This window comes from Cheilinus undulatus, linkage group 21 (genome assembly GCF_018320785.1).
Source record: "Cheilinus undulatus linkage group 21, ASM1832078v1, whole genome shotgun sequence".
Classification (NCBI taxonomy): Eukaryota; Metazoa; Chordata; class Actinopteri; order Labriformes; family Labridae; genus Cheilinus; species Cheilinus undulatus.
In genome coordinates this window covers 7,229,482-7,251,419 of record NC_054885.1, presented here as the reverse complement: position 1 = coordinate 7,251,419, position 21,938 = coordinate 7,229,482, and the positions used below count along the sequence as shown (strand labels likewise).

The 21,938-nt window shown below is 38.7% G+C and overlaps 1 protein-coding gene across 2 annotated transcripts; it reads left to right on the top strand.

Annotated features, from left to right (window-relative positions):
- Nucleotides 1-872: 872 nt before the first annotated feature.
- Nucleotides 873-20,421, top strand: LOC121529640 (casein kinase I). Of its 2 annotated transcripts, none has more exons than XM_041817596.1 (11): nt 873-1,108; nt 9,929-10,019; nt 10,254-10,364; nt 11,965-12,113; nt 13,096-13,324; nt 15,151-15,321; nt 15,462-15,610; nt 16,111-16,306; nt 16,433-16,539; nt 18,549-18,616; nt 18,720-20,421. In XM_041817596.1, exons 2-10 carry the CDS (start codon nt 9,944-9,946, stop codon nt 18,579-18,581), a joined length of 1,221 nt encoding a protein of 406 aa, XP_041673530.1. In that variant the 5' UTR covers nt 873-1,108; nt 9,929-9,943; the 3' UTR covers nt 18,582-18,616; nt 18,720-20,421. The 2 variants fall into 2 exon arrangements, with proteins under 2 accessions (XP_041673530.1, XP_041673529.1); XM_041817595.1 differs by having other exon boundaries at nt 16,400-16,539.
- Nucleotides 20,422-21,938: the final 1,517 nt, after the last annotated feature.

Genomic DNA, 21,938 nt, shown 5'->3' with positions numbered 1-21,938 from the left:
CAAAAAAAAAAAAAAAAAAAAGCCTAGATCACTGACAACTTTTCTGACACATATATTCTTGTAACTGCAGAAAAATAATTTTCAAACTTTTTAAAATTGGCAAATATCAAACCCTTAGACAAATATTACCTTTCAATCTCTTGTAAAATGTTTTAGTTGCCTAAAGTACAGTCAGATTTTCTGGCTTATAGTCTTCATCACAGAAGAAGAATATTTTCATCATTTTCAACTGTCTGAATTGCACTGCACAAAAAAAAGCAATTTTTCAAACTCCTGCTCTGAAAAGAAGCATCACCAATATTTCAAGAAGAGTTTGGAACTGTTATGTAAAAGGTCAAGCCTGTGCACAAAAAATTGCACAACAATGCTGGTTGCCTTTCAATCTCCTGCATGATTTCTAAATTGCCAAAAAAAAAAGATTGGCAGCTTTTCAAACTGCTAAGTAGGGTTTTAATTGCAGAAAGAAACCTTTTCAACATTTCCAAACTCTGCTCTTTTTCTAAACTGTGTCTAAATTGCACAAAATTGGCAAATTTTCAAACTCCTGCATGTTGAAGTTGCCTATTTTTAATGGAAATCAGTCCATAATAACCAGAACAATCAATGTATGCCAGAGCATGACCCAAACAAATACGTTATTTAATTCAGGGAGGATTTATAGGCTCATGTGAAGAAGGTTATTATTATTATTATTATTATTATGTGATATGCCGTGATAAAAACACCCATGTGCACTGGGAGTTTCTACACATTCTGGTAATTAATGAATGGTCTAATTTACAGAGGAGAAGCAGGTTGCGTGTGACGTTTCCTCTACTGACTGCGCCCTGGAATCCAAAGAATGACGTCATGTACGTAGTGAACGGACGCGTTGTTAAGTAACGAGAGGGGGAGACAGGCGGGAGTGGAGAACAGCCGCTCGTGCTGCTGCTGCTGGAGCTTCAGAGGGACTATCAACAGGGAGCACAACCGACGACAGATCGCCGAGCTGAGGGAATGAAAGCCGCCACAATCCGCCCCCATCCTCCTCTGCCCGGGCTTCTGACCGACTGACAACCATCGGATCAGAACCTCCACCGAACCAGCTACCGGACCAGCCCAGTATCGGGTGAGTGCTGGCTCGGGGAACCGGGGAAACGTAGGGGGAAAACGGGCCTGATCCGTCCGAATCAGAGTCCTGTATTCTCGGCTTACATGAGAGGGGGAGGGGGCGCGAGAGGACGGCTATCTCAGGCTAACCCGGGACACAAATGGGTGCGGTTAGAAGTGTGATTAAAAATGTTGCGAAGTGATATTTGCGCATTTAAAGCAGAATTTAATGTAGAAAATAATAATTTTGACACGAATATACGAAGCGAATCACGGTTTTGTATTTCCACTAGCTTACTCTAAGCTAACATAACCAACGTAAATGCCTTCGGTCAGAATTTTACCAACGGCTGAAAATATTAAACGTATATTTTTCTACATACGGGTATTTAAGATATTTCCATTAGTTTTGGATTTTTACTGCATGTTGTAATGAAGCTAAAATCCTCATCGTAAATCACAGCTGACCTGCTTCTCATCACATTACAACTAGAGAAGGGACATAACGTTGACTTTGTATAAAACATACTAGCGTTATAGAGCAGTTTAACAGCACTGTTCTATTATTACGTGGATTTAGTGTTTGTCTGAATCTGTAAGGCTGGTGAAGAAGCAGCTGCATTAGTGCTGTTTTAATGTGACTGGAATCCTCTCACACTTGTTTCTGGACTTATTTTATCACTTGTTGGGAAACTTGAGTAATTTAGGTGTTGGTGGTTGTCACAATAAGAATATAAACTTCATTTAAATCTAGTAGAACTCTAGAACTACTTTGACACCATAGCATCAGAGACAGAGGAGCTACGCATCAGTTTTACTGTCCAAAAATTGCAGGCAAAGTCCAGCACAGTGTCTAGATTGCACAAATACGTTGCCAACATTTGGGTCAGTCTTGTCCATCAAATGGAGGCAGGCACAGAGAAAAATGTACAGATGTTGTACTTAAATGTTCATTCAGGCTTTTGTATTATACTCCTTTGATTACTATCAACATTAAGTTTTAAAAACTAATACAAATACTCCATGTTTTCAAAGATTAACTAATGTTCTATCTGCGAGCTTTTCCAGGGCCAAAAGTGTTCACAAGTCTTTTTTAAATTGGTGCTTTGCCAATCATTTTATTCCATCCTATAACAAATACTCCTTAGCTTGCAAAAGTAGGGAATGTGCAAGCAGATGTTAACACTTAATTTAATTGAATCAATAAAAAAAAAACTTATTTAAACAGCAACTAGGCCTAAACAATTTAGGAAAATGATGTAAATGTGATTTTTCTTTCTCCCTAATAATTCAGTTATGATTTAATGTGCTATTATTCTTTAAGTTCCTAATCTTATATATTTCATAACAAACATCAATAAATCGTTCTATAGTCTAACCCAGTGGTTCTCAATCTTGGGGTTGGGACCCCCTTGGGGGTCGTGAGACACTGAGAGGGGGTCTCCAGTTGCTTTAAAAAAATGAACATTTTTTAAATGGCACTGTTCCCAATTTACAACAATTTTGTCAGACTTTTACCCCTTTTTTGTAATTTTTTTCCCACCAATTTAACACATTTTTGCCATTTAATACCTATTTATGTCAGTTTTAAACTCTTTCCACCACTTTTTCTGCCTGTTTTTGCCACTTCTAAACCGATTCTTGCCACTTGAGCTTAATGTTGCCTCTGCTGAGCCGTTATTGCTACTATTAACCCCTTTTAACCACTTTTTACACCCAATTTTTCCCATTTTAACCCAATTTAACCATTTGATATGCCCATTTTTGCTAGTTTACCAATTTCTGCCAGTATCTGCCTATTTTTTTCTCTCTCGGTTAATCAATTTTTGCCAATTTAAAGCAATTTCAGCCACATTTTAACTCCTGTTTACCAGTTTTATGCCCATTTTTTGCCACTTTAACCAATTTTTGCCTTTTTTTTGCCATTGTTATCTTATTTTTTGCCACTACTAACCCATTTGTGCTACTTCTAAAATCCAATTTCCACCTTTCCCACCAAGTTTGGGATTTTTACATCATTTTTATTCTTTTTTTAACAAAGGGATTTTACATTTTTAAGAAGGCTATTTACTACAAGAATGATTAAAAAAAGATTGTTTCTTTGATAAGAGTGGCTATTTTTTCAGGTTAAATATGAAATATGGATATCAAAGCTTAACTTTACAATGGACCAGGATTTTTACTGACCTCCATGGTCCCCCAGTTTAGCTGGGTGCCAGAAAGCTCTCCCATTTTTTCCCCTTTATGGACCTCCTTGTCTGCACACGACTATTCCAAATTGTGCATGGCTGTGTTCAGCCACCTTCAGGTGCAGTGGGGGACCCCAGTCTCTGGCACCTTTATTTCGGGGGTCGCGGGCTGAAAAGGTTGAGAACCACTGGTCTAACCAACACTAGACTGGTTAGATTAAACTAAGGCTGAACTATTCTGGAAAAAAAATTAATTGGGGTTATTGTGACTCATTGCAAACTCAGTTTGAATTTTTTATTCAAGGAATTTATTGTTTTATGTCTCTCATTTTTAATAAGACAAACATACAAAAATACGGAAAGTAGGATGTTTTTGCAAACTAGTCCAGAAAAAAATGACACTTGAATGTTTGCATGGTGTGTAGTGCATAACATTTCTACTGCAAAAAAATTGTATTACCCCTCCCACTATCCTCAAATATTAGCAACACATTTTACCCTTAGGGTCAATCTGACCCCAGGGATATTCGCCTTCAGAAAAAGATTTACGTAAAATTGTTGACCAAGTTTTTGTGTTAGGCTCTTTGTTTATTTGTTGAATACATTAATAACCCTTTGATAATGAAACTTTTCAGTGAGTTGACCTTTCCTGTAGTGCCACCATCAGGTCAAACTTTCAATTTTAGAGAAAATCTTTTATCCAAATCTTTTCTAATTTGGGGTGCACATTCATCACTCTCACAGAATGAACTGTGTTGATTGATTGATGTTGGTGACCCCCCTTTTCCTCTCATAAACATATTTATTTACTTATTTTTATCTCCTTTTTTCTAACATATTTATAGTTGGTCACTATAAAGTCTCACTCACCCCTCCTCTTTTGTTATCTGGGCTTGGGACTGACAGTGGCAGAGTTAAACTTGTATTTTGAATCATATTTCAGGTCAGAGAAATAATTCACCCTCTGCAATTTTAAAAAATTGTATATTGCAATTTAACCTAAATTTAGCTTAATTGCCCAGCCCTAGTGTACACCAATGTGAATTTAACAAAGCTATGCTAAATTAAAGGTTGAGCAAAGAGAAATGAAAGGGGAAACAACAAAACTGAAGAAGCCTTTTGAAGGAAGAAACATCTTTAAGAACCATAAATAAAGTCCAGCTGCCCCTTTGGATCTAGCTTGGAATAATACAACTATGAATTAAAACAATTTGAGGAAACACCACCCACTATAATTATCCTTTTTTAAGACAATGAAGTCAAAAATAAATGTCTTGAATATGTTTTATTAAATATTGCAAGCAAACTAACTGAAGTTTGCCCACAAGTGTGCTACACTTTGACATAAATATTGCAAGAATGTTTGTGCGATAATATATTATGTATGTGTATATTATTATACACTGCTGTCTCTCCTTTTCTTTGTGTTAAAATGCAACTTTCTTCATTTTAGTTCTGAAGAATTACAGATGAATTCCTGCATTTTATCTAAATGTTGCAAATGAGTGCGTTGAAACATTGCCAATATATGAGGACAGTGCTTTTTCTCTTTCACTTGGGCAGCTATGACTTTACTTTTTAGTTGTGAAAAAAACAGAAACCTACACAACCAGTATTTGGATATTATTGTCTGGTGTTGAAGGTTGCAGGCACTCCTGAAAACTGTCTAAACTGTACAAAAATTGTGGCAATTTTGCTCTATAGAACTGTTGGCATTGTTTTTGTGCAATTTAGACAGTTTCAGGAGTTTATCTCCTATTTTTGATGGATTTTTTTTTTGTTTCTTATGCACATAGTGTCAGTCATAATAAGATTGTATTGTGTTAAAAAAAAGGTGGTATCCATAAAGTACGGAAGAAATTCAAGTTTCATAGAAACTCATATTAGATTTGTTGAAAATTTTGTTGCTTTTTAAGAGCTAATCACTAGGCTATCTGTGCCCCTTTGTGTTTTTAAACATTTCAATCTCTAGAATTTTTCTGATCAATACTGCCAAAAAAAATAAGGGCGCTTCTAAACAACTACAGGTCTTCAGTCGTATTTTTAATCTTAAGCTGTAGCGGGCAAAGATGGAGAGCACTGTCTGAAGTTGTCAATGGTTTATGGTGAAAAATGTAGTAATTTTAGAGTGTGGTGTTTGTTTGCAGTTTTTTTGGCAAATTTAAACAAGAAATCATGCAATTTAAGGTTTCTAAGACTCTTGGGCTACGTTCATACGGTAGTTTAAAGTGACCTGAATCTGATTGTTTTTTTTTTTTGCTCATATGTGACTCAAATCAGATTTTTTTCTGACAGTGTGAACAATGCAAGTCACATTGAATCAGATCTTTTCTAATCAGATTGAGGCCACTTTCGTATGTGGTTCTGAATCAGATAAGTGTCTGGTCTTTTGGAAGCTGACTGCAATGTGAACAGGAAAACAAAAAAATCTAATTTGAGAAAAGATCAGAATTGAGCATTAAGGCCTGCAGTGTGAATGTAGTCTTATATTTGTGACCATTTGTGACAACTCTTTTCTATCCACGAAAGAGTGAATGAGACAACAAAATGATAATATTATGGTGTTTGTGTGGTTTTAATGATGGAAAGACGGTCCAATGCCCTCAGGACATCCAGTCACTACAACTACCACCCAAAAAATAAATACAACTGATATATACTGTCTTAGAATTTAAACTTTGATACGATTCAGGTAAAAATCACAAAATATTCATAGCTGTCTGATATCACAGCAGCAGAAATACAGGTCTTATTCACTCAATATTGGGTGATTTGTGTTTTTTTTATCACCTGTAACTTGCAGCGGTTAGATATGGCTGATCGGTTGATATGAGTGCACCTACATCACCTTGAGTATCCTATTTTTCGACAGGATGAAGGTGGATCAGGTTTTATTACTACATGGCCAAACATTGGAACAAAAGCAGTGGTTCTGATCCATGAACCTTTAACTTTGACGTACACAATCATGGATGAGACACTTGGTCACCATCCACACACCACAGCAGACAACAGTGATGGTGTCATCCTCTCTAGTGCTTTTCTTGTTTATGTTTTAGAAATTAAAATGTCACAGACATGCGCTTGTGCAAATCAGACACAGTAATCAGAAAACAGGACTTTAGTATTTTTCATGTAAAACAACGATATAAATATCCAGGTTTCTCAGTGCATGTGAACACCATATCCCCAATATGATCAAAACTGGGATAAGGCTCATAACTGAGATAGCCTTGAGCATGCAAACACAATGCTGAAAATGATGCATCATAGCCAATCCATCTCACACAGCTTCAATAACAATATGATGCTTTTCCGGGTGTGACTTGTCAGATAATCTCCATATTGCTGCTGACTTTCTACCGTCTTTGCAATTTCAGCTTCTCCCTTGATCATATCTTGTATGTATATTTTTAGAATAAGCAAGTAAAGGTGTACACCAATGCAAACATATGGATTTCAAATTGTGTGTCACCATTCCTGTAAGTAATTAATCAGTGGCACTTAGTGTGCAGCCTTGTGATTAATGTTGCTCCTTAAAGCAGGTCTCTGGCTGCAGCACATGATGAGACACCCTCTTGGTGTAATGAAACCTAGCCTTTTATTAACCTAAATCTATCTGCAGCCGTCACATCCACCCTGCAGGGCTGCCCTTTCATCACCCAGAGTGGACCAGCAAATCTAGGGCCCACATAGCACAGCACGCTGGCTGGGAAAGAAGTATAAATGTGAAAGAGCACAGTGGATGGGAAGTTGTTTTGGATCCAAGCTTAAGAAGGTTCTGGATAGAGCAGGCTGAATGCTGAGGACTCTGCAGCTTGGGTTAGCATGTTCCTGAAATTAAGGTCATCTGAGAGGGCTCTGTGCTGCAAATTCTCTGAGTTGTCATGAGACTTATTTATGTAGGAGATGAGCCAGGAACTTATGCGGAGGGTACACTCTACTTTATAGACTGCTTTTTTGAAAATTGAATTATGATAAGAAATCTAATTTCTTTGATGCTTTCTAATACGAAAGCTTTCAGAATTAAACTTTAATTTCGTTCAGTTGTTAATATATATGAAAAAAACAGCAAATCTTCAACTAAAAGCTGCCTTAACATAAGAGAGAGCACCTCAAAATTGCACACCTTCATCTGCAATGTTCTGAAAAATGGGTGCTTTTAATTGTAAATTAAAATCAAGCTGTGGCAGAGAAGGAGAGAGCACTGCCTACATTGCACAAATACACTGGTGGCGCTTAAAAAAGTGGGAGATGCTGGTGAGGAGTGAGCACCTCTTCACCCCTTTCAAAAATGTTGTCTATGCATTTATGCAGTTAGAACAGTGTAACGAATCCAAGATATGACCCAGTATTGAGTGTCTGGGACTTTATTTTTTGTTGCTTTGGCATCAAACAGGTGTCAATAACAGTAGCTTTTTAATAGAAGTTCACTATTCTAGTATCCTGACAACCATAGTTTGAATTAGGCAGGTCAGTCCTCTTGTGCTGTAAAGGCTAAAGTTTGCATGATTTTCCTAACTTGATGGTCAGGAATCTGTTCTTTTACGGTGAAAGACGCTCTGCACCGACACGTTCTCTGCAGCATTTTTCTTTCTAAAGTTGAGTGCACAGAATCGTCTGACACAGATAACTCCAGCCAGCGCTGCTCGGCTGCTCTCGCCTTCCTCCCTGAGCAGTGTGGGTACAGAGCAGAGGAGAGCTCAGTCCTGCTTTTGCAGTGGCTGCACAATGTGGCGTGGTAGAGAGAGCGCTAAATAAATGATGATCCCACCCAGCATCACGTGCAGTTCAGCTCGGAAGATAGACTTCATTTCCTCATGTGTGCCAAGCCTTAAACCTTACTTCCACTGTGTTGGGGCTTTACTCAACTTTCTCACTCTTTCTAGAAGGTACTTTTCTTGTTTACTTATCTGAGCCAAAAGTACCTTCAATACAAGCTGATCATCACTGGCAAAAAGACTGTGCTATTTTCTATGATGTGGATGTAGTTCTGGGATTTGTTTCTGTCCTAGGCTTTGATGGTTTCGGTGAAAAAGTTGCTTTACTAGTTTGGCCCTCTGAGAAACGGAGGGTTTGTGCAGGATGTCATATGTCTAACTCTCCTATCTGATTAGCCAGTAACCCATTTACCCACAGTTAGTACATTTACATGCAAAGTACAGCTGAACGGTGGTTACCTCATGTCCCACTATGCATTCTTACTTAGACATGGAGGGTTAGATTTATTGATGGGAGTAAAACAGCCTCCACTAAGTAGGTGGCAGTATGCCCCCCTTTAGGCTTGTTACTGTTGACCTCCTGTTGGCAGGGCAAAAAAGTCAGCAAGCAGTGAACTGGTTGTATGTTGAACATTAAAAACATGGACAAACTTCATAACACTGCATTTTTTCATCTTTACGTTTTACTTCAAACACCAGCATGAAACACACCATCCCTCTATCTTACAGTAATATCCGGCAGACAATAACCCAACTTCTCCTATGCTTAAAAAATGCATAGGGCCTACTCCTGTGAAATACACCCAGTAAACGAAACGGTTAGTGCAGAGAGGCTGTGATAAAGGGCAGAGCTGAGAGGCAAACAGCGAGCAGAGAGGAGCATTTCTTCAGCATGAGTCAAACACAATCCTGAATCTTCATTCACATCCGTGCAGAGGTGTTTCTGGTTTCAAACTTCTTCAGAGTTTTACTACAGTGGAAAAAAGGAAATAACATCTTCCCTTCCATATCACCACTCTATTTTAGCAACAGGACTTTGGCACTCACTCACATTTGATCGCGAATCACAGCAGGCTTTCTCTCTCTCTCCCCTCTAATGGCATCATCTGGTTAAAATAATATATGCAAGTTTTTTTTCTTTGGAACTTCAGTTCCTGCAGCACTATTGGTCATAAAAATAACAGATAATGCATTGTTTATAGCAATGCTATATCTCAAAAAAGAACTGAAAGTTTTGACAGCTTTGGTTCTAGTTTGAATCTGATTGAGATGGATACCTTCAAGAATAAATCAGTCTCCAACCACGCTGTCTTGGTGTGCCAGTTGAGCTTTAAGGAATTCAGTTTAGGTTAATTTCAATGGACTAGAATTTTTCTAAATGTATGTGAACATACTTGTTGTTTTAACCCTTTTAGCATTAGTTCATTTCACTTGGAAATTCGTCTAAGGTGATTTCATAACTACCAAGAAATATCCAAAAACCTTGCTTTTGGAATACCAAATAACACAGTTCTAAGCTACTCCAGTCATATCTTTCAGTGGTAGTAAGATTTTGTGTGTAGACCTCTTGTTGCTTTAGTTGCTCTCCTCCGGCCCTGCCCTTGCTGAACTTACTTCACCACCTCCCCCTCCCTGTAACAACCCTAATCGTGTGTCTCTGGAGGCCAGACAGCTGTTTGCTGATCAACAAGCCCTGCTCAGGCTACATTCTCACACAAACACGTGGCCAGTTCAGCCTGTCTGGGATCATCATGTGAGGAAACCTCCCATCACTGTACCGCACATACTGAGGAAATGATGTGATAGTTTTACATCACATACTTTTTTATTTCAGAGTCAGGTTTGAGAAAAGGGAGCAACTCAAAGATGACAGTGTCATGAGCCCTATGCTGTTTTTTTTTTTTAATCATCTTATTTTGTCTGTTTCAGTGACGACACGTGACCATGGAGCTAAGAGTGGGGAACAAATACCGTCTGGGGCGAAAGATAGGGAGTGGAAGCTTTGGTGATATCTACCTCGGTAAGTGGAAATGCGTCATGTTTCTTTGCATGCTTGACTCAGCTTTCCATGTGTCTCTAATGCTAAGGTTATTTCAAGATTAGATTCAGGACATGCTCTCTCTTCTTAAAGTACTGTACTGGTTGTCCTCTGAGCTGTGACTTTGGGTTTCCCTTCATATTCATCAATAGTTGCTCCTGATCTGGTGTAGTCAGCATGGCTCTTCTAACTCTGGTTGTGTGCTTGCCTTCTTAGGTGCCAACATTGCCACAGGAGAGGAGGTAGCCATCAAGCTAGAATGTGTGAAAACCAAGCACCCACAGCTGCACATTGAAAGCAAGTTCTACAAGATGATGCAAGGAGGAGGTAAGAGTTGAATATAGCTGTAATTTCCTCTGAAATATATCGGCCTTTATCAGTTTTTCCATAAGGAATATCAGCATGACAACACTGTTAATCCTGGGGGAAAACTCCTTCTCAGTTTAGGGCCCAGTCTCTTTTACAAGCCTGGTGTTGCAGCATGTTTTGACAAAAAAGGTAGGTCTCAGTTAGAGGCTTCTATGCATTTAGCGTTGTAGCATGTGGGTCAAAAACGTGAGAAAAGAAGCGACTTTAAAGCTGTAACATAGGCTTTAAACACCTGAAGACATTCAGATGAAATTATCAGTGATTATATTGGCAGGAGGCTTTAAATGTCTCTGCAGGTTGACAGAGAGGGGCTGTTTTAGGAGCACTTACACTTAACTATCCGAACCGTGCCCAAGCATGCTTGAGCCCCAAAGTCTAGTTTGGCAGCAACAAAAAACATTTCTGTGCAATTTAGGCATTGTGCACAACAACAAGGAATCATACAATACTGAGAATCTAGGACTTCTATTTTTTGTTGCTTTGCCATTAAAACAGGTATTAATATAATTTGATTTTTCCCTACAGTCAAAACAAAGTTCAAGGGCACACTCACACTGAGCAATCAGTACTGTTCCCAAACACCTTTAAGCCCCAAAGTCCAGTTTGTTGGACCGGTGTGACTCTGATTACCACACAGTACACTTCCTTGACCCTGGCACAGATGGAAGAGGTGGGCTTTGGCAAAGTTGCTCATGGATGTGCCCAAGCATGAGTGTGCAATATCCACATGACGTATGATCGATACCATCATCTCATCAGGGGTGATTTGTTATAGGGCCTTATCTGACCAAAATAAGTCACAATGTTAAGTTGTTGCCATGTTGTCTTATTTTTCCATGTCACTGACTCTTTGAGACAAAACCTTTTGTAAATGAGGTGTGTCATGTAATGACATGATGGTGTATCTGTGCTCTGGTCCAGTCAAGCTTGGAGCAACATGAGTGCAGGCCAGCAGGAGACTGGGGATAGGTCAAATTGGGGCTTCAGCATGGTGTAGGGCAATTAGCCCGAGTGTGGGCACCAGTTTATCTCAGTTGGTAAAGGAGGCGCCCATATACAGAGGCTAGAATCCTTGATGCAGTATCCTATTCCACATCCTGCCGCTGTTTGGTGTATGTCTTTCCCCTAACTGTCTCTCCACGTATTTCCTTTCTCTCTACCTGTACTGTTATAATAAAGGCAAAAAATGTTTCTTCGCTATGAATGGACTGATTTTTATCATCTTTGCTGGGCTGTGGTTTAGTTTGAAAATAATTCCTGTCTCATATTGAAGCCTGTCCTAAATAAAGGCAGGGTCATTTCACAGACTGAAAGAAGGAACCCTGGGCTCTTAATGCAATATATATATACAATAACAAATCAGGCAGGTTTAGAGTAAATGGTGGTCATATTTGGAATTGCTCTGTCCAAATCTGTGCTTGCTGAAGTATTCTTGGTAAACAAAGAGTTAATTCATTCTTGATGCAGAATTTCCTCCATTGCAGATAATACAGATTATTGCCATATGAAGATATTGTATGAACTTTATACTGACTGTGTATGTATTTGTGTATTTTAGTCGGTATCCCATCCATAAAGTGGTGTGGCGCTGAGGGGGACTACAACGTGATGGTGATGGAGCTGCTCGGTCCCAGTCTGGAAGACCTTTTCAACTTCTGCTCCCGGAAGTTCAGCTTAAAGACAGTGCTGCTTTTGGCTGACCAGATGGTATGACACAAAGCTTCATGTTAAATCTGAGAATTAGAATTAGAGCAATTTCACTGTCCCTTCTGTTTAGAGTCCCGTATAGAAAACAGTGAAGGAGTAGAATACACTGACACAATAGTTATAATCCTTCTCATCATGTGCATGACCTACTTGGTTTTATTGGTGCACACTCGGCATATAAACATTGCACATGAATTCCCGAAGGCTTCTTTAAAGACTGTACAAGTTTGAGTTTCTCTGCTGTGTCCAGTGTACTTTATTATCCTGACCTCACTCACACTGCTGCCCCAGATATTTCATTTCACGTGCAGCTCTCTAAAGCACAACTTGTCTCACCTTTTGTTCTGCAGACATGCTGTGTCAGGGCTCTATATGAATGTTCATCTCTCTGCTTATAGCCTGCAGCCATCACCTCCGTGTCCTGTCTTCATATATCATGTTGTCCTTCCTCGCCCTCCTTTTGTCTTAGTTTGCTCCAAGTATTGATTGCACACACTTCAGTTCTGTGACAGAACTTAATCATGAAACATGAATGAAGAGCCAGGCTGACGGCAGCCTGTAACCTTGTGCATTATGATTCTCACAAGATAAGGGTTGTCACAGAACCTAGATTTTAAACTTGGACGATTCTGGTAAATTTTAAAGAATTTATTCATACCCATTTGATATTATGGCAACAAAAATAGAACCCTATGTTTGACAATGACTTATTTAATTTCCAAAAAACAGAAAACTCATAAATTTCCCATTACTTGTGGAATAAAGACAGTGCTTTCTTCCTTTCTTTGCTCAGCTGTAATAAAAACATTACTGAATATCTCAAAACTTGCAATACCAATGTTCAGTAAAACAATGGAGCAAATGTCTTTTGAAACATGAAACATCACAGTAAGCAAGAATCAGTTTAACTTTAACTTGAACTACCCTTTAAAAATTGTTTTATGCTCTGTAACTTTAAATTTTGCTCATTTATCTCATTCAGATCAGCCGCATCGAGTACATCCACTCCAAGAACTTCATCCATCGGGATGTAAAGCCTGACAACTTCCTGATGGGACTCGGTAAAAAGGGTAACCTGGTCTACATCATCGACTTCGGCCTCGCCAAAAAGTACCGAGACGCCCGCACACACCAGCACATCCCCTACAGGGAGAACAAGAACCTGACGGGCACGGCACGATACGCCTCCATCAACACGCATCTGGGGATCGGTAAGGCTCACCCTGAAGCATAAACACAAATATGTAAACATGAAACTTGACAGTTTGACTTAAGGCTATCCTTTGTGTAGGGTATCAAGCACTAGAGATGAGTAATTTCCCCTTTCAAATGTTTTTATCAGAGCACTTCAGAATAGCTGTGCATGTGAATGCCAGTATGATTTTTTTAGAGCGTATATCAACAAACAGAAAAAGAACTCTACAAAAAGGCATACATTCTTCAACAGCAAATACAGGATGTTAACAAAAGTAAAAAAAAAATTCCCTTCCTACTGTCCATCACCATGTAGTAATCGGTTGAAGATGGTAGTGGTATCAGGTCTTTAAGAGATTATGAGAAAGGTGACCATACCTTGTCAAAATAATGAAGTTTGTCTACCAGAGTGCATCTTATCCTTTCTAGATGAAGTCTATTTCTAAGTTCACCAATCTGTATTTCTATGCCTTGTTTAGTTTTTATCTCTTTCTTTTGTTTTTGTGAGAAGCAGCTTATTAGCAATAACACTTTAAGATAGAAAAAATTTATAATCATTGCTGATTTAACGGCATCTAAAAGTCCTAGAATAACAACCAGCATATCTGGAACCAACAAGTTGTGTTTAAGACATGCAGGATGAGGCTCTTGTGAAGCTCAGAGTAGTTGTGGGTCTGCTATCTGCTGTTCATCATGTCTGACACAGTTTCAATGCTTGCAACATGTTTCTGCATAATCCAAATGAAATGTAAAAAAACATTTTTACATGTACAGCACCACCAATGAAACATAAGGTAGCTATTAGTAAAGAGCATAAAAGTCTAATATTATACTCAGACCTTCATCAAACTGGCAAAATGTAATGATGCCAGTGTTGATTTACTTTCATAAATTCAGACATTTGGGATATTGTCACATCGATACTAAGGTTGAAATGCAATTAAGTGTGCGGCCCTAATAAAAGAGGAATCAAACCAACAGTTCACACGTCTCTCTCACGGTTATCTGCCCTGGTGGTGTGTTTCTAACAGCATCCTAATGACATCGCCTCACTGGTGTGTCGCCCTATGTTGGAAACTTTTGAGCATTTCTTATGATCTGTGATGCATCTTCTTCTTTGACATGTGCCTACAACAAACTTCTCACAAGATTCATACAGAGAAAACCACCTGTATAAATCCACAAATGCACACATGCGCATACACTTACATTTATATTACATACAGAGTGCTTGCATATGTACATGCATATAGATATATGCACATGCACACAGGTAGATACACATAGTATGTATGCTAAGCCCCATATCTGACATAAATATTTAGTTGATTTCCCACACTGTTGGTATTTTATATGAGCATGAAAAACCAGAGTTTGACCAACTGATGAACTTTTCTGCTCAATGTAAGGAAAATCTTCTCTGAATCAGTTAGGTATACTAGCCTGCCAGCATTAAATTGATTCAACACAGCAGATCCTCACCAGTGCAGGCTGAAACTGATGGAAACTGATGCATCTCTAATGCGATTCTTTGCTGGCTTGTGATAATATCTCCTTCCACGTAACATTCATCCCTAAACTGGGAGTGTTATGCTCTGAACTTTATGCAAAATTTCCCATTCATCAGTCATGTCCCAAGTTACCTGCTGTGGTGTCTTTATCAGATTAGAAAAACTGTAGACAGACTACTTTGTCCTGAGAGATATTTTTTCATTTTTTGGCTGCAAACTTTAGCTTTCATTAATGAATGACTATTATAGAGTTGATAACAGGCTGAGTCTTTATAGTCAGTGTTGTAGCACTTGGCAGACATCCTTGAGTTTGTCTGACTTTGTTTCCACAGAGCAGTCCAGACGTGACGACCTGGAGTCCCTAGGTTATGTCCTCATGTACTTCAACCTGGGCTCCCTCCCCTGGCAGGGCCTCAAAGCTGCAACCAAGAGACAGAAGTATGAACGCATCAGTGAGAAGAAAATGTCCACACCGATTGAGGTCCTGTGCAAAGGATATCCCTGTGAGTGATTCGTCTGTGCTGCTTCTATGTTTGGTCTGCAACAGACTCGTAGTTTGGAGGAAATTGTGTTTTCTTTTTCTGTTAGTGCTGAGTGCATTCTGGGTTTCTCCTCTTACCTGTATTGTTTTTTTCTTCTACAGCTGAGTTCTCAACGTACCTGAATTTCTGCCGTTCACTCCGTTTTGATGACAAACCAGACTACTCGTACCTACGACAGCTATTCAGGAATCTTTTCCACCGTCAGGGCTTCTCCTACGACTACGTCTTTGACTGGAACATGCTCAAATTTGTGAGTTAACAGTGTTGAAGCATTGAGATTTGTTTGAAGTCTTGTTGCTTCATATCTCCTCAAAATGCCAGAAAACCCAAACTTTGATCTTAGATATGATACTAGAGGAAATTAAAGAATACCACAGAAGCAGAAATAAAAGTCATAGCATCAACGGTTAGGTAGTTTCTTGTTTTTAATTGACAAAAATTGCAGCCAAGCTCTGCACACTGGCTAAATTGCACAAAGAGGTTGTCAGTATTTCAGTATCTAAATATTTCCAACACACTAGTGTCATGTCTTTAAGAAATTTTCTGTCTCTTGTGCCAGCTGCACTTAAATTATGGCTACAGATTTATAGTTTTCAGTTTTGACACCATTTATCATTAAAGCTGAGATTTAAGTATTTAAAATTGACAAACCTACGTAGCAGCACTTAAACTTCCCATAGCTTTAAAAACAGTTGACATGAAGATGTTATTTCACTGAAAACCTTTATTAAACCTCTTCTTGTCCCTCAGGGTGCCAGCCGAACAGCTGAGGATGGCGATCGGGAGAGAAGAACAGGAGAAGACCGAGACGAGCGGATTGGAGGAGCCCCCAGAGGGTCTGCATCGCGGGGTCTGCCTCCAGGTCCAAACCCCAGTGCTGCCAACAGAGTTAGAAACGGGCCGGAGCAGGCGATCTCCAACCCGGCCTCACGGGTCCAACAGTCTGGTGAGTGTAGAGCTTCATGTCTTTTTATAATGCTAACAATGTTTAAAGTTAATGATAGATTTGGTCAGTTGTAAATTTTGTACATAATTTTAGGTAACACGTCCCCTCGTGCAATTTCTCGTGCAGAGAGAGAGAGGAAAGTGAGCATGCGTCTCCACCGAGGGGCTCCTGCTAACGTGTCATCCTCTGACCTTACAGCACGCCACGACCAATCAAGAATTTCCACGTCACAGGTGAGGATAAATCTGCAGAGGTTCCAGGCAGCACAGAAATGTTAGCACCCATCTTCAGTATTTGCCTCAAAATGCTCAAGATGGACAAGCCGTTTCTAAGGCTTCAGTTAGAACAAACACTAATTTTGATACAAGGTGAAGGATTTCTGTGTACTTTTTTTTTCCTCTGGTTGTTTACATTCAGAAAAGACATGACATACAAAAACTGAGTTAAACAGAGTTGATCTTGAAGTTTTTGTTTTTTTCGCTTCATCTTGCAGATGTTGTTTTATAGTGTACTAAAGCTGTCATTGGAAGGTAGCTGATAGGTTTCTGAGTTGATTGAAAAGGCATGTGTTCAAACCTTCCTGCTGAGATGCTAGTAGACAGAACATCCAAGACTAGCAACAGAAACCAGAATTAGATTCTGCTGATATCTTTGTATAAGGACCCCTTTTTATTCAATACTCACTGCGATAGTGGCAAAGTAATCTCTCATTTATGATTGCCATGTGTGTCAATGGGTAATTTAAAGAATAATCTATGAAACTGTTGTAATGTGTCTGAAAATGATGTCATGATACTTAGAGAGAGCACATGTGATCAGATTCTATACTTGACACATGGCATCAGACAAAACAATCATAAGGGGTAGTAAAGCAAAATTATCAATGATGATAAAAGGAGCAATGCATTTACACAATATGCCAGCATTTTGCAGTAGTGATCACAACAGAATAAAGTAATAAAAAAAAGACTGAACAATTTATGATTCAGACAGTTCAATATAGAGACATTTAAAGCCTAACTTTGCTGCATTAATATAAACCACAGATGGACCAGGATGTTTGTCTTAGGCTGGTAAAACACTAGATGATTTTCAAATCACCAATTTCAGAAATGTAGGAGACACCAGGATAGTTTTAAACTATTTTTTCATGTTCTAATACTCTTAATGCACGTACTAGATGGCTTGGCCAAACTGTAAGACCATGCACATGCTGTTCGTTCTAACAGTTTCACAGGGAAGATTCCCCACACACAGAATCTCATAGAAACTTGAGTAATCAAATGTGACTTAAAAAGAAAACCACACCTGGAGGATAGGATTAGGGTCAGCGTCCTTAGCTGGCTGTTCTGATGTGCATACAGCAGCAAAAATCAGAAAAACAAGACAAATAATGAGGGTTAGTCCTGGCTGAGATGAAGATAAAGTTGTTTTGTTTGTGAGCAGTGAAAGTACACAGCTCCTGGTCAGTGAAGCTGCCTGGTCGTCTGCTCGCTGTCATCGTTTGTTCTGGTTCTTCTGTTGAAGGCAGTCAGACCTAGAATCGTAGCTATTAAGCATGTTTGATAAATAAAATTCTAGGTCAGAGAGGCTACGATGCAGTAAGGAGCAGTAAAATAATCCTTCGACACCACACATTTGAGGATTTTTTTTTTTTACGAATTAGCAAAGCCTCAACTTGGGATTGAGGAGACAGATCTAGCCTAAAATTTGGCTTAAAATTGTGCCAGCTTTAGTATATCAACTTGATGCTGAGACTTCATAGAAAGTGCCATTGAGGCGCTAAAAGTTTAAGCGTTGGACCTCTACTTTTCACTTCTGAAACCCTCTGTTCTAGCCAACACTGCCGAGTTAAGTAGATCTTGAATGGATCCTTTACTTAACTAAACTAAGTTAAAAGATTAGTTCTTAAATTTAGAGATGCTACATTATTTTCCTAGCATTTCTCATCTTCTTTTGTTGAACAGCAGCTCCCACAGCCACTGTCTGGTGCACTACAGGGACAAGCGTGGCACTGGAGTAAAACATTGAAAAATATATTTTGGAGATAAAATGCGATCAATTGTGATGGAATAAAAGTCTCTTGAAATCTTTAAATTTTTCTAAATATTGACTATTGGGATATATGAGTCATGTAGTTCTAAACTAAAACTGTCCGTGTGTGACGTTGTCTCAACACTTGATGGCCTTGACCCATGATTCTTTAATGATGATCTGTGGTGTTTTACTGTTTGTGTTTCAGGTCAGCGTGCCGTTTGAGCACATGGGGAAATAAAACGTTTTGGCTCTGCATGCACATTAAACTGACAGGTGAGGCCAGATTCACTGATTTATTCATAAATTGCCTTTGCAATACATCACTAACCAATGACCGATAACTAACCGATCTAATGACTACCACTCTTTTTTGCAGGGCTGCAAATTCTGTTTGTTTCCTCATTTTCCTTTATTTTTACCTCGTCTTATGAAAAGATGATTGCCAATGGACTCGTGGATCTTTGATAAGGACCGTACTTCTTTAGAAGATCCGGAGAAGTACTCTAAAGTATCCAACCTGCACTCTTTTTATAAACCCTCTTTGCTGAGCTGTGGGCCTCTACCACCTCAAAATTAAAACTAACTACAGCCTCGTCATTTTTACTCCATGCTTGTTCAGGCCTGCTCCACTCCTCAAAACATTCCCTCAGTACCTTTAATGTGAAGAGCTGTTTGCATTAGAGAGGCATCAAGGAAGCAGCGTAACTCAAGCTCAACTTCATGACTAACAGGGGAAAAATTTTACACAGCAAAAAAGTTTACAGGCAACTTCACCTCTTTCAAGAAAATATCAAGAAATTGGAGCTTGTTGTGCATTTCTTTTTTTTTTTTTGGAGTGATAACAGCAGAAAGAAGAAGAAATAAGGAGAGGTTAAGAGCGTTATGGACATAAAGTACGGCGACTTTAAAATGGATAAGTAAGTGGTGTTTTAGCTGTTGCAAAGAAATGTTTCAGGTGAAGTAGCAAATGGCGTTGCTTGCACTTCATGTTTTTTTTAGTTTGCATCCCTTGAAACTCCTCACCAAGATCTGCAGCACCTGTCCTTCCTCCTGCTCCAACTTTCTCTGGTTTTAATGTGAGTGGTAAGGTGAAGAATGACCATAGATATTGCAAAGACGCGCTCCTACAGCCTGAAGGAAGCTCCTCAGGACTCGGCGTATGTGACTAGAGACCATAGCCGCCCGTTTTGGCTAATGAAAGGCGGCTGCAATTTTTATGATAGTTCTTAATGTTACCTTTTTTATTCTTTTGTTATTGGCGGTCATATGGGAGTGGGCAGGCGTTTTTAGGGGGTTGGGACATCCAATTATTATATTATTTTTTAAGTGTTTACTTCACTGTAAATATTTTTTATTTTGATGTAAATCCAAACCGTGATCCTTTGTTTTTAGGTGTAAAGCAGAAAAAATCATACTAATAACAGATAAGCGGGGCTGGAAGCAGAATAATGAGTATTTAAAGTAAAGCGGGGTACTGTTACTCTGCCAGCTGGGTCATCTCACATTTCAAGTGTTTGTGTGAGCGAGTGAGAGAGATGAACGTCCCTGCCACGTGTTCTACATTCATGTTGTCTTTGTAAACAGATTGTTTCGTTACAGTTCTCTATTTATTATCTTTTTTTATTTGTTTTTTAATCTTGTTTCATTTTATCTGCCTGTAATGTTGAAGTATCTCATTTGTTCAGGTATTATTTTTTACCTCTTCCTTTCTGTCTGTCCATCTCACCTCTCACAGGGCTTTTAATGTTCCTTCTGCAAAAATGATATGCCAACGATAATTTGATGTCACTTTAAACTCCAGCAACTTTGATAATGTCATTGAAATAAAAGAAACTGATGCAATTGCAGGGATGTGTAAATATCAGTATATATTGTGTGTATTATTACCTTTGTACAGGCCATCATGACCCAGTGGCATTGTAACCGTCGCATTAGTTTGGGATAGAGAACGTTGGGCTAACTGGGCTTTCACTTTATGTATTGTGTGCTGATATCTTGTACAGTTCTTTAACACTTTATTTACAACAGTATTTGTGTATATTTTATGAAGTAATAAAAATTAATAACGTTGCTCACAACTTTTTGTTTTCTTTGCTAATCCTTCTCTTAGTGTTGCATTTGTGAGTTGGTGTGTGTTTTGATATTTAGTTTACAGAAGCAGATGCTGCACAGCACCAAATGGCGTCCACTGTGGGTTTTTAAAGGTGTCATGAGCGGGCCTGCCCTCAGATTTGGCTTGGCCCCTTACAAACTCAGAGAATGAGCCCTCCCCAGTTGTGATTCATTGATGATGATGTCAGTGCATGTGTGTTTAATCAGTAGCATTGTTGCTAGCATCCTGGCTAACAGTTGCTTCATTTTGAAGGTGAAAAGTGTGTCATATTATAATTGGATTCTGGTGTTCAACTAACTTATTCATGTCATTTTTAGACCACTTTTTACTACTTTAAATACTGATTTTTGCCACTTTTATCAACCACTTTTCACTACTTTAAATGCTGCGTTTTGTCACTTTAATTAACCCCTTTTCATTAATTTTAATGCTGATTTTTGCCACCTTTTAACCCCTTTTTGCCTCTAAAGACTAAATTTTGCCATTTTAAACCAATTTTTGGTACCTTTTAACCCTTTTTCTAAACTTCAAAAGCTGATTTTTTTTGCCGTTTTTCCTGCTGGTAACCTGCATATGTGTTCTCATTTTGCAACTTTTAACATTTTTTGGCCGTTGTTGCTTGTCTTAGCTCATTTTCATCCCTTTTTTTATCCAACTTCTGTGTCTTTAAACTAATTTTTAGCAACTTTTTAACCACTTTTTATCACTCTTCCACTCATTTTTACCTCTTTTGCCCGTCGTAGGTCAGTTTTGCTGCTGTTATCCTACTTTTGTCTCTCTGAATCTGTTAGCAAATTTATAACCACTTTTTTCTTATTTTTTTCCCCTTTTTTTCCTGTTTTTGCTCAAGCTGCTGTTCTTTTGTCTCCTTAAATCCTTTTTAACAACTTTTTAACCATTTCCCCCTTTTTCCCATCTGTTTTTTTTCCCTTTTCGCCTGTCCTGGCTCATTTTTGCCACCCTTATCCAACCACTTGTCTTTTTACCAATTTTTGCCTCTTTAACCACTTTTCATCATTGGGCCCACTAATTGGTTGGCTCTTTTCGCATTTATTGTATTAATTTTCCCTTAATTTTTTTCAGTTTCTTCTACTTTATTTTCTGGCATCCTGCCACTTGTGTACATAATGGTTTTGCTCTGTAGTCTGAAATTATTTTCCCAATGTTTCAATTTAGTGTGCTCATCCATACTGTTAACATTGCCTAAAAAAGATAATTCAGTTTTAAGAACAGGGGTTTACTTTTTAGAAAAGAGCTATACTGTATTACAACATAAACAAATAAAGCCCACATTTTGCTTTGATATGATTGGTTATTATTAACAGTTAATAAAAAACATGGTTATCATATTACAAAGAGCCATGATTTTCCTGACCTCTATGGGCCCCCAGTTTGCTGGGCCTCAGTAAGCTCTTCCCTTCACCCCCCTTATAGGCGGCCTTGTTCATGAGACATGAGGAGCAGAGGTGGATTATTTTACAG